Consider the following 13447-nt stretch of genomic DNA (forward strand, 5'->3'; position numbering starts at 1 on the left):
CTCTACACCTAAAGCAATTAGAGAAGGAAGAAATGAAGAACCCCAGGGTTAGCAGAAGGAAAGAAATCTTAAAAATTAAGGCAGAAATAAATGCAATTGAAACTAAAGAGACCATAGCAAAAATCAACAAAGCTAAAAGCTGGTTTTTTGAAAAAATAAACAAAATTGACAAACCATTAGCAAGACTCATTAAGAAACAAAGAGAGAAGAACCAAATTAACAAAATTAGAAATGAAAATGGAGAGATCACAACAGACAACACTGAAATACAAAGGATCATAAGAGACTACTACCAGCAGCTCTATGCCAATAAAATGGACAACTTGGATGAAATGGACAAATTCTTAGAAAAGTATAACTTTCCAAAACTGAACCAGGAAGAAATAGAAGATCTTAACAGACCCATCACAGGCAAGGAAATCGAAACTGTAATCAAAAATCTTCCAGCAAACAAAAGCCCAGGACCAGATGGCTTCACAGCTGAATTCTACCAAAAATTTAGAGAAGAGCTAACACCTACCTTACTCAAACTCTTCCAGAAAATTGCAGAAGAAGGTAAACTTCCAAACTCATTCTATGAGGCCACCATCACCCTAATTCCAAAACCTGACAAAGATGCCACAAAAAAAGAAAACTACAGGCCAATATCACTGATGAACATAGATGCAAAAATCCTTAACAAAATTCTAGCAAACAGAATCCAACAACATATTAAAAAAATCATACACCACGACCAAGTGGGCTTTATCCCAGGAATGCAAGGATTCTTCAATATCCGCAAATCAATCAATGTAATACACCACATTAACAAATTGAAAGATAAAAACCATATGATTATCTCAATAGATGCAGAGAAAGCCTTTGACAAAATTCAACACTCATTTATGATTAAAACTCTCCAAAAAGCAGGAATAGAAGGAACATACCTCAACATAATAAAAGCTATATATGACAAACCCACAGCAAGCATCACCCTCAATGGTGAAAAATTGAAAGCATTTCCCCTGAAATCAGGAACAAGACAAGGGTGCCCACTCTCACCACTACTGTTCAACATAGTGTTGGAAGTTTTGGCCACAGCAATCAGAGCAGAAAAAGAAGTAAAAGGAATCCAGATAGGAAAAGAAGAAGTGAAACTCTCACTGTTTGCAGATGACATGATCCTCTATATAGAAAACCCTAAAGACTCTACCAGAAAATTACTAGAACTAATCAAGGAATATAGTAAAGTTGCAGGATATAAAATTAACACACAGAAATCCCTTGCATTCCTATATACTAACAATGAAAAAACAGAAAGAGAAATTAAGGAAACAATACCATTCACCATTGCAACAAAAAGAATAAAATACTTAGGAGTATATCTACCTAAAGAAACAAAAGACCTATACATAGAAAACTATAAAACACTGATGAAAGAAATCAAAGAAGACACAAACAGATGGAGAAACATACCGTGTTCATGGATTGGAAGACTCAATATTGTCAAAATGGCTATTCTACCCAAAGCAATCTATAGATTCAATGCAATCCCTATCAAGCTACCAGCGGTATTTTTCACAGAACTAGACCAAAGAATTTCACAATTTGTATGGAAATACAAAAAACCTCGAATAGCCAAAGTAATCTTGAGAAAGAAGAATGGAACTGGAGGAATCAACCTGCCTGACTTCAGACTCTACTACAAAGCCACAGTCATCAAGACAGTGTGGTACTGGCACAAAGACAGAAATATAGACCAATGGAACAGAATAGAAAGCCCAGAGATAAATCCACGAACCTATGGACACCTTATCTTTGACAAAGGAGGCAAGGATATACAATGGAAAAAAGACAACCTCTTTAACAAGTGGTGCTGGGAAAACTGGTCAACCACTTGCAAAAGAATGAAACTAGAACACTTTCTAACACCATACACAAAAATAAACTCAAAATGGATTAAAGATCTAAATGTAAGACCAGAAACTATAAAACTCCTAGAGGAGAACATAGGCAAAACACTCTCCGACATAAATCACAGCAAGATCCTCTATGACCCACCTCCCAGAATATTGGAAATAAAAGCAAAACTAAACAAATGGGATCTAATGAAACTTAAAAGCTTTTGCACTACAAAAGAAACTATAAGTAAGGTGAAAAGACAGCCCTCAGATTGGGAGAAAATAATAGCAAATGAAGAAACAGACAAAGGATTAATCTCAAAAATATACAAGCAACTCCTGCAGCTCAATTCCAGAAAAATAAATGACCCAATCAAAAAATGGGCCAGAGAACTAAACAGACATTTCTCCAAAGAAGACATACAGATGGCTAACAAACACATGAAAAGGTGCTCAACATCACTCATTATTAGAGAAATGCAAATCAAAACCACAATGAGGTACCATTACACACCAGTCAGGATGGCTGCTATCCAAAAGTCTACAAGCAATAAATGCTGGAGAGGCTGTGGAGAAAAGGGAACCCTCTTACACTGTTGGTGGGAATGCAAACTAGTACAGCCACTATGGAAAACAGTGTGGAGATTCCTTAAAAAACTGGAAATAGAACTGCCATATGACCCAGCAATCCCACTTCTGGGCATACACACTGAGGAAACCAGATCTGAAAGAGACACATGCACCCCAATGTTCATCACAGCACTGTTTATAATAGCCAGGACATGGAAGCAACCTAGATGCCCATCAGCAGATGAATGGATAAGGAAGCTGTGGTACATATACACCATGGAATTTTACTCAGCCGTCAAAAAGAATTCATTTGAACCAGTCCTAATGAGATGGATGAAACTGGAGCCCCTTATACAGAGTGAAGTAAGCCAGAAAGATAAAGAACATTACAGCATACTAACACATATATATGGAATTTAGAAAGATGGTAACGATAACCCTATATGCAAAACAGAAAAAGAGACACAGAAATACAGAACAGACTTTTGAACTCTGTGGGAGAAGGTGAGGGTGGGATGTTTCAAAAGAACAGCATGTATACTATCTATGGTGAAACAGATCACCAGCCCAGGTGGGATGCATGAGACAAGTGCTCCGGCCTGGTGCACTGGGAAGACCCAGAGGAATCGGGTGGAGAGGGAGATGGGAGGGGGGATCGGGATGGGGAATAAGTGTAAATCTATGGCTGATTCATATCAATGTATGACAAAACCCACTGAAATGTTGTGAAGCAATTAGCCTCCAACTAATAAAAAAATTAAAAAAAATAAAAATAAAAAAAAAAAAAAAAGAAAGTAAGTAAATTAAGCTGTTTTCAGGCTTCCCAGGTGGCGCAGTGGTAAAGAATCTGCTTGTCAATGCAGGAGATGCAGGTTCGATCCCTGCCTGGGTCAGGAAGATCCTCTGGAGGAGGAAATGGCAACCCACTCCAGTATTCTTGCCTGGAGAATCCCCATGGACAGAGGAGTCTGGTGGGCTACAGTCCATGGGGTCGCAAAGAGTCAGACATGACAAGCAACTGAGCAGCACACAAGCTGTTTTCAGATAAGAAAAGAAGCCAGGGAGCAGGTCATGCCCCAGGGCAAAGATATGCCAGCCCCCTGTATGTATTTATTGCCAACAGCACAAAATAATTTCCCTGACATAAACAACCCAAAGGAATGAACTAGGAAGACTCTGGCATCTCTTTTCCCATGAACCAAGACATTCATGAAATTTGAGACCAAATTACAGTGGATGAAAAAAAAATAAAATCAAAAAGTTATGTTATATAGAGAGCCCCAAAGACCTGGGGATGCAAAATTTGAGGAAGAGACGTCTCCAGTGGGGTATCAGAGCTCTGCCCCCAGCTTCCCTATATGTCTGGGGGGCTGTAACAGAAAGGAGGGATGAATGGAGCTCATTTCCACAAGCCTCAGAGGAGGGACTACTGGGTGGAGGTGATGGGGAGGGAAGGGGTTCCAAGAGTGAATGCCATGAACTCCAGAACCAGACAAAGCACAAACCAAAATCAATCCCCCTCTTTCCTAAACTTCCCCAAAGTGTATACCTCATCTCCTTACTTCATTTCTCAGTAACTTAGGGGAAAGTGTGCCTTCTTAGTCCCTCCTACACATTCACCCTGCAAAACCAATCATGGGCTCCTTTGCCTTCAAAGACCCAAGCTATTTTCATTTTCTATTACTGACTGTGCTTTATCTGTCTACACTTTAATTCTCCTTGCCCACGCACGTCATTTTAAACACAGGCTCACTGTTCACGTAAGATCTACATGGACTTCCGCTTGGGTCATTCTATGATCTGCGTCTGCACAATGAAATCCCATCATATCACATTTACATAACCACACTCTGTGGCTGGAAAAGCAACAAGCCTAAGCCTGAAATTTCCAAAAACCCAATAAACAAAACAAAGACAGCCTGGCCCCTGCAAAATTCTAAGGATTTAAGTTTCACCTCTTTGATTTAAATAAGTCCAGCACCGTGGTCTAACAGGATCACAGCAGAATCTGCTTCAGATTCCTCACAGTGCAGGAGCTGTGGCTGGTTAACAACTGCACCACACTCCTCTGTCTTTAGTAAGGTTTATTTATATACATACATACATATTTTTAAAATAATTTTATTTATTTACTTTTGGCTGTGCTGGGTCTTCATTGCTGCACAGGCTCTTCTCTAGTTGTGGCAAGTAAGGGCTACTCTCTAGCCGCGGTGCATAGCCTTCTCATTGTGGTGATTTCTCTTGTTGTGGAGCATGGGCTCAGTTGCTCCATGACATGTGAGATCTTCACGGATCAGGGGTTGAACCCATGTCTCCTGCATTGACAGGTGGATTTTTTACCATTGAGCCACCAGAGAAGCCCAACTTTTTTTTTTAAGAGAGTGTACTTTTTTTAATGTGAACCATGTTTAAAATCTTAATTGAATTTGTTAAATATTGTTTCTGTTTTATGATTTTTTTTTTTTGTAGCCACAAGGCATGTAGGATCCTAGTTCCCTGACCAGGGATTGAACCTGCACCATCTGCATTGGAAGGTTGTCTTAACCACTGGACTACCAGGGAAGTCCCCAAAGTCACTTTCTAGGGGCATGTGACTAAGCAGAAGCAAAACCAAAACCATATAACAGGTCTTTCACTATTTGTTGGATGTGCTTTCTTTCTATTAGTGCAATACTTCCTAGATGTCTTCTTCCATATATCACAAGTCCCTTGATATGTCAATAAAATAACAGTTATAAATTCCCTGACGGCTTAGCAGGTAAAGAAACCACCTGCCATACAGGAGACACAGGAGATTCAAGTGACTCAGGTTAGATTCCTGAGTCAGGAAGATCCCCTGGAGGAGGAAATGGCAACCCACTCCAGTATTCTTGCCTGGAAAATCCCATGGATAGAGGAGTCTGGCAGGCTACAGTCCAAAGGGTTGCAAAAAGTCGGACACAACTTAGCACATATTCATTCATTCAATAGTAATAATAATGGTGTGGAAGAGTTCTATGATCAAATAACTTTGAGAAACTGCCTTGTGTATTCTCTCTTAGGACTGTCTTAGAGATTAATTTTTCATATATTCATATAATGAGTCTGAAAAGCCTTCCGATAAAGAAAACCTGTTTAGTTTTGGTTAACCCAGGGTTTCCCAAATTTATTTGACTGTGGAGACATTATTGACAAAACACAAACTGCATCCTGTGGAATAAATTTTGGGAAACTCCACTCTAGATCAATGAAAAGCACCCAGGAATCTGGAATCTAGTCAGTTCACTTGTCCTGGGAGCCCATGGACAGAGGGAGGGTTCCCAGGCTGGGCGTTTGTATCAAGAGAGCAGAGAGAATACTGCAGATGCCTGCCTTCGTGGAGCTGGGGAAATGGCATCTTCTGTGTGGTATTTCTGGCTCTTGCCAAAGTCAAAGACCTACATTCCATTATGTCAAGTCATGAGGAATAAACCTCTCTGCAAAGACTGAAGAGGAGCATGTTAACAGGTCTCAGGGTGATTCAGCATTCCCAAGAAAATGGCAGTGGGGGGACCTCCCTGGTGGTCCAGTGGCTAAGACTCCCCACTCCCAATGCAGGGGGCCTGGGTTCCTTCCATCCCTGGTCGGGGAACTAGATCCCACGTGCCACAACTAAGAGTCCACATGCCTCCACTAAACATTCTGAGCACCATAACTAAGACCCGGCGCAGCCAAATGCATAAAAATAATTGAAAAAAAAAAATGGCAGTAGAGACTGGGAACCAACTTCTGAATACCCTGTACCCCCACCTCAGAGCTCACTGCCGGGGGTACAAGGGCCCCTCTCCTAGGGGGCACTGCTCTTGGTGCCTCTGAGGGCACAGGCAGTCCCAGCCTGACCCAGCGAAGGAATCATCCTAGACCTGCCCCTCTGGGCTCCTGGGAAAGCTTGGGGCCCCAAACACCTCCTGCTTGCACCTGCATGGAGAATAAGGAAGCTACTCAGCCCCCAGCCTGAGGTGAAGTAATGCTCAAGGTCCCCAGTCCCACTCTTACTGACAAGTCCCCCAGGGACAACAGTGGGCGGCCAAAGGGGACTCTTCTCTGATTCTCGAATTCCCAACTCTGCCCCAAATAGGCAGGAAAGCAGATGCCACTTTCCCTTAGGAGTGTTGGTGTGAACCACTCAGGTCCTTCTCACCACCCCTTCCTTCTTTCCACACCAGAGGAGGAGGAGGTCTGTTTGATTGATGAGATCAGGGCGAATGGATCCTGCACTGGAAAGGCCAGAGGGTCTTGGCCTGGGAGGTCTGTTTTCTTGAAGAGAGTGGGTTTGTGAAGCGACTTTTCTGCTCGGCCCACCCACTCTGCGAGGGTGGCTCTTCAGTCTAGACCAGGCCTGGGGGAGGTAGCTGGAGTCCCACGTGGACACAGGCCCAAGCTGCCCACATGATTTTCCAGACAGTCCTGTCCTCCAGGCAGGGGGCTGGTTTGTCCTCCTTGTATGCCTCCCCCCCTGCCTCTCAGTGGGGAGAATGTAGATGGAGAAGACAGATAAGCAGCCTCACCTGGAAACCCCTACCAAAGGCCCGTTGACCACAGAGAATCAAAGGGAACTGGAGAACATTTTCCAGACCTTTCCTCCTCAACAAGACTGCCAGACCACCTGGATATGGCCAGACACTGTCGTGGAAAAAGACAAGGCTGTCCCTTTCTGGGTCTGCGGTTGCCACAAGAAGAGGATGAAGGCAGTCTTCCGGAGCTTCCACAATAACTTGTGAGTCTTCTCGACTGTAAACCTGGGAGGGGCAAAGTTAAGAGCAGCCTCCCCCTCATGAGTCACTTCGTAAATGGTAGCTCTCGTCACTGTCATCACCACCACCACCATCCGTCTCCTTAGCACTGTCATTATCTCGAGAATCAGCAACCACAGCACAGATGGGTAAGGACCACTGTGGCTAAAAACAGCACAAGGAAAGGTGGGGAGAGAAAGAGAAGGAATCTAGTACCAAGGAAGCCTGCAAAGGCCTTCACCCTTTCCTTATTCTGATCTCTTCCCATCTCAATGGTCGATTTCCATGGAGATGTGGACCCAGGTCCTAAAATGAGGGAGCAGACCATGCTCCTCAGAGCTGAATGAAACCACCCCACCTTTACCCGCTAAAGGAAACTTTAGGGGGAACCCTGAAATTCATGCCTCTGTGAGTTACAAACTAGCCTTCTCCCAGGGTAGCATGGGAAGGGGTTAACTCATTTGAGACAAGCAGAATACTGTCCCTGTCAACAAATGGACAAATGACTGAGCTTTTACAAGGAAGGGATTATTTCTGATTTTGATTTATACTAGAAGGAAAGCTGAGCTCTCTTGGGTCAACCACCAAGGGTAAAGAAACTGATTCAGGCCTCCCTAATGGAGTACTTTGCAATAGCTTATCACAGATCATGAATGAAGGTCACGACAAAGCACATGGGTTAGATAGCACGTTTGCCACAGAGTTTAAATCCATCTTTATAGGGCACAGGGCTGGAAGGGCAGTCTTTACTGCAGTCCAATAAAGAATACATGCATCTGATGCCTCTCAAAACACTGTCTAAATACTTCATTTTTGAATCAATATGGCAACCAAAGACAAAACTAAAGCAAATGGCCTATGGCTTGGGGATAATTTCAAGGAAATTTGTATTTTTAAGGGAAAGCAAACAACAAGGGAAAACTGTTATATCGCTTTTCATTTTTCATAAAGTGTAAAAAAGAAAAAATCTGATAAAATATTTAAAAGGAGAAACATAATAGAATGTGCTTCTCGGCACTGGGGTCTAATGGACACGGGAACTTCAAATTGTTTCCTCCAGGATTAATGTCTTGTCAACATTAAACATAATCTTTCCTTGACATCACCATGGCAGATAAAAGGTGCTCGACACTTGGCTTGACTTGACTCAAAAGATGCAAGACCTCAGTGTACCTCTTAATAAATTATTGTAAGTAGAACATAGTTTTGCAGATATATAAATCCTCTGACTTGTTCCAACAGGTTGGAAAGTTCAACAAATAGGTCCAAAGTAATGCTGGGCTGAGGTGGCTCATGGCCTCACCAAGGCCAGGCTTAGGGCAGGAACTCCAGAGGGAGGCTGGTGGCCAAGCGTTCTTGAAAAATGCCAAATGACCTCTCATTGCCAAGGCAGAGAAGAGTGGCTTTCAACCTTCATGGTGTCCACTTGGGGGTTACCATCCTGTTTAGTTCCATTTCTACCTGGTCTTACCAGGTGGAAAAGTATTTGCCTGCAATGCAGGAGACACAGGAGACGCAGGTTTGATCTTGGGTCAGGAAGATCCCTTGGAAAAGGGAATGGCCACCCACTCCAGTATTCTTGCCTGGGAAATCCCATGGATGGAGGAGCCTGGTGGGCTACAGTCCATGGGGCGGCAAAGAGCTGGAAATGACCGAGCAACTGAGCATGCACACAAAATCTAACTTTACTTGTACAAATAAAATAAGAGCCAGTGGCAAGAATCACGGTACAAGAGAATGTTAGCATTTCTGAGGGATCTGTGTCAAGACCTTCACAATCCCCAAGTTCACAGGTACTACAAGGGTACAGCTGGCCATGCTTTTATATCCTGAAGGTTCACTGTGACAAGCAAAGGCATCGGAGAGTTGGATGATGAGTGAGGCTTCCCATGAGCCAAGAAAGCTGCTCCTCCTCAAACATCTGCCTCACAGAGCACATTTCAGTTTTAGCAAGACCACAAATTACCATATTCTTGGGCTTTCCACTCACCTGCAAAACCACCAATAGTATGGCCTCAAATATCATAACGGCAGGTCTACCGCGCATTTCACCCAAGACAATCCCGCCTCCCCAGGGCCGACCTGAGCACATCTCTGAGGTAATCCCAGGATAAACAGGACCCTCTCCAGATCTGAGATTTGAGTCAGGACTTGCTGGATGTCTGAAGCTATTTCTGAGGCAGGAGATAATGGTTACAGAAAATTCCAGAAATTTGTAACAACTAAGGATCCCGAGTTCCTCAACATGCGGACCCTCGTCATACAGTCAATGTTTTCATTCACATTAAAGCCTCCTGTTTGGTGTAAATACTTACATCATTTTCTAAAAAATTAAACATGCTTCTTTCAGCCAACTCCTTTGACTCTTCAAATTTTTCTACTGCTTGTCTGACTTCTTCATCGGGTATCTTACCTACTCGCTTCTTTTTATAATCGTAATCCAGGCGGCGGCCTTCCAGCTTTTTCAGGTGGTGCTAAGAGACAAAGGAGTACTTCAAAGAACTGTTACACTCAAACACAACACAAACAAATTGTTGGCATTTCTATGAAAATAGTCATTGCTTTTTCTCAGCATAAACTCTAGGGGGCAGGACCCCACGTTATACTTCTTTTGCGTGCACTCAGCATCTATTAGCAGCTCTTTTCACTGCTGGTCAACAAGGAATATTTGTGGAATGATTGAATGGGTAGACGGATGGATGGATGGAAGATAAACTGAATGAGTGTCTATATGGAACATAAAGATGCAGAATCAGTTTTTAGATTAATTTTCCAAGGTTCTCTATAGAACCCTTCAATTGAGCTCCATCAATTTCCAGGCAATTTCCAACCAAATTAACTATACTCCCAAAAATGTATGTTTCTTTTGGCAACTCTTCACTAAGAAGTAGATTATAAAACACAAATTTCTAGTATCCTCTTGAATACGTAGGGATCTTCCATAAATTTCCCAAATAATTACAAAATAAGCTGAATAAATGCTATTGATGAATGCAATATACACAGAGGAAGGAAAGTATGATGTCTTTAAGAAAGAAAAACAATTACTAATATTAGAGGTGTCCATTCAGGGAACACAGTGCCTCCTGTGGTAATAAGTTCCCCATTACAGTCTGTGTCTAAGCTGAGGGATCTCATGTCAGAAATATTATAGAAGGGATCACTATACAGGTCAAGGGAGTTTACGATTATAACCCCTGGAAAACAGATATCTGATATTGAAAGTGGAAGTCAAAACAGACTCTCCCATTGAAGCACGTGGGTAGCTTGACTATTCTTTCTAGTGGGAAGCACTGGTTCTAACTTCCACAATGGCTGGGTGAAAAAAATATGAGACAAAAAGCCAGAACCATCTCTCTTACACGTTCCGTGACTCTGGGCAAGTCTCTAAACCCCTCCATGCCTCCACAACTATGCTTGTAAACGGGGACAACCAGGCTTAACCTGGCTACTTATGGGTGATGAAATGTCTGTAAAAGTTCTTTGAATCCACAAGACCTTTTATAGGTATGTCAGGCATATGTTAAATGAATGGGTTTTCCAGTCAGGAGGTCCAAGAAACATAAAGCATAGTTGAGACTATGAAAAGCCTACTGAATATTGGACACAAGTCTTGATTATCTATAGTATTTAGGTTTAAATGTATACAGTTTCTCCATCAAACCAGAGCTGAGTAACAAGAGGTACCACTAAAAAATTATTTTTGCATAGGGAAAAACATTTAAGGCTATGTGTATTTTGAACATTTATCCCACTTTTTATTTAGGATCCATATTCATATCCAGCCACCCTACTGAATCAGGTCAAGTGGAAGAGCAATGTCATCCGGTGAGTTCCTGTCTTTCTTCAAGGACAACAGCACAAGAAGAAACGGCATATTATGTATTTCCACAAAGAAGGTATTTGGTTTAAAGGTTCTGCATTTGGGAAAGATACCTTGGTATCCCTGCAGCTCATAATACCTCTTCTCTAGAATCATCTGTTCAATAATAATCTGTGAGCACAAAGGCTGTGCTAGTCACCATGACTACAAAAGTGAACAAAACCTGACTCCTTACTCCAAAGCTCTTTCTCCCAAACAACAGAAACAGAGAAGCCGTTGACACTCACAGCACAAGGAGCACCTGATTAAGTCCGGCAGAGAACAAGAGCTTCCCAAAGACAGAACATCTGAACTGAGACCCGTGAGGTGAGATGGCTCAGCCGGGAGAATGGGGGAAAAGGGGAACAACAGAGAACAGAGAGAGAGCCCAGTGCCACGGGGACTGTACATAATTCAGTGAGGCTGGGCAAAGAGTTCACGTGGGAAGGGGCGAGCTATCAATCCCAATCAGTCAATCAATAGAGAGGAGGGAATTAGGGACTAAGGTGCTGGATCTTTACTCCCAGTGGACAGCTGCTGGGGGGGCTTGTCCCTTAGGAAGACCACTCTGGCTGCGATGTGGAGAGTGGACTGCAGGGGCCGAGATGTAAGGCTGGGAGTCAAGGGCTGCTGTGCTGATGTGTTTAAACATTAACCAGAAGAAGTCAATAGAGAGAAAGGGGAAGAAGGGAGGTTCTGGAGAGAAGATGAAGGATATGGCAAAGGCCCTGAGGAGGTGAGGATGGAGGACTCTGGGGCCCAGTTACTGGCCTAAGGGAGCAGAATAGACACCAGTTTCCCTGATATGGAAGAGAAAAAGGAGGACAGTGGGAGTAAGGCGCTGAGCGAGGTGCTGGGCATGGGGTAGCAGAATGTTCTGGGAGTTCCTAAATGGAGGCTTTCATTTTTCGTTCAACCTCCCCGAGTTCCCCTCTATAGCCCTTGGTTTCAGTGTGAATTCTAAACATCTACCTGGGCACCCAGGACTCTCCCCTGGGAAGCTCTGGGATACAGCCCAGGAATCTGCATTTCTAACATGAGATGATGCTATTGCTCGCCCTGGGACCACACCAGGAGAATCACTGGGCCTGAAAAAGAAAAAGGGGGATCTCCCCAAAGTTCAGATGACTTCCAAGCTGGTCCCCGGCTGCACTCAGATCACTCCTCAAGGCCCCAGGAATTGGGTCTTCTGGGCAGCTTCTCAAGAGGATGCCCAAAGGTCTCAGTGCAGGCTGTCCCTCAATAGAAGTCCCTGGTGGGGTGGAAGTCTCAAGGCTGCTTTTGCGCATCTGCCAAACACCATCAAGTAAGTGGTGTGTGATTATTTGTGGGTCCCTGAAAGCTCCTAGATATGCTCTGGAGGGCCATTTTTAACATTTTCCAAACACAAAATTGGGCTTCCCTGGTGGCTCAGACTGTAAAGAATCTGCCTGCAGTGTAGAAGACTCGGGTTCAGTCCCTGGGTTGGGAAGATCTTCTGGAGAAGGGAATGGCAACCCACCCCAGTATTCTTGCCTAGAGAATCACATGGACAGAGGAGCCTGGAGGATTACAGTCCATGGGGTCGCAAAGAGTCAGACATGACTAAGAGACTCACACTAACACTAAACACAAAATGCTGATTCCTAGATACTGATTTCCATGAGAAGTAATGGAAAATAATGATCACTAGTGCAATGAATCGAAAGACGCGGCCTGGATGGGAGGGGAGTTTGGGGGAGAACGAATACATGCATATGTATGGTGGAGTCCCTTTGCTGTCTACTTGAAACTATCACAACATTGGCTATACTTCAGTATAAAATAAAACATGTTTTAAAACTAAAATAAAAAAGATTTGAGAGAGTAACACTGAAACACATACATTACCATATGTAAAACAGATAAGCAGTGGGAATTTGCTATATGACATAGGAAACCCAAAGTCAGCGAGTGCTTTGTGATAACCTAGAGGGGTGGGATGGGGAGGGAGGTGGGATGGAGGTTCAAGAGGGAGGGGACATGTGTATACCTATGGCCGCTTCATGCTGATGGATGGAAGAAACCATCACAATATTGTAATTATCCACTAATTTAACATAAAAATTAAAACAATAAATAAGTAATAGATGGTGGTATTTTAAAAAAAAGATGCAACTAGTACTGCATGATTTTGATGATCAAAAAACCAGTACAAAGTTCTGGAATCATTTTGTTATGTGAAAAACGACTGTAGAAATAGGTATCTTGAGCTTGGCTTCTAGCTGGCTTCAATAAGACACAATAAAGGTCTAGCCATCCTGGACTCTTTCCTGGTAAGCCAGGTTACCATAACTGAGTTATTATTTTACCACCCACAGTAAAATGATGCTTTCACTGAGTCGCTATGGAAATGTTCTAATGAC

At 43.0% G+C, this 13447-nt stretch overlaps 1 protein-coding gene across 7 annotated transcripts in view; it reads right to left on the reverse strand.

Moving 5' to 3' along the window:
* The window catches only part of SH3GL3 (SH3 domain containing GRB2 like 3, endophilin A3), a 107185-nt gene that overhangs the window by 30034 nt on the left and 63704 nt on the right, over positions 1 to 13447 (reverse strand). For 4 of the 7 annotated variants that reach the window (XM_043921949.1, XM_043921946.1, XM_043921945.1 and 1 more), the window contains one exon: positions 9517 to 9675. In XM_043921949.1, the coding sequence (XP_043777884.1) occupies positions 9517 to 9675 (159 nt within the window). The remainder of the gene's footprint in view (positions 1 to 9516; positions 9676 to 13447) is intronic. The other 3 variants (XM_043921944.1, XM_043921947.1, XM_043921948.1) reach the window with 1 other exon arrangement.

The sequence above is a fragment of the Cervus elaphus genome, chromosome 13 (genome assembly GCF_910594005.1).
Source record: "Cervus elaphus chromosome 13, mCerEla1.1, whole genome shotgun sequence".
Classification (NCBI taxonomy): domain Eukaryota; kingdom Metazoa; phylum Chordata; class Mammalia; order Artiodactyla; family Cervidae; genus Cervus; species Cervus elaphus.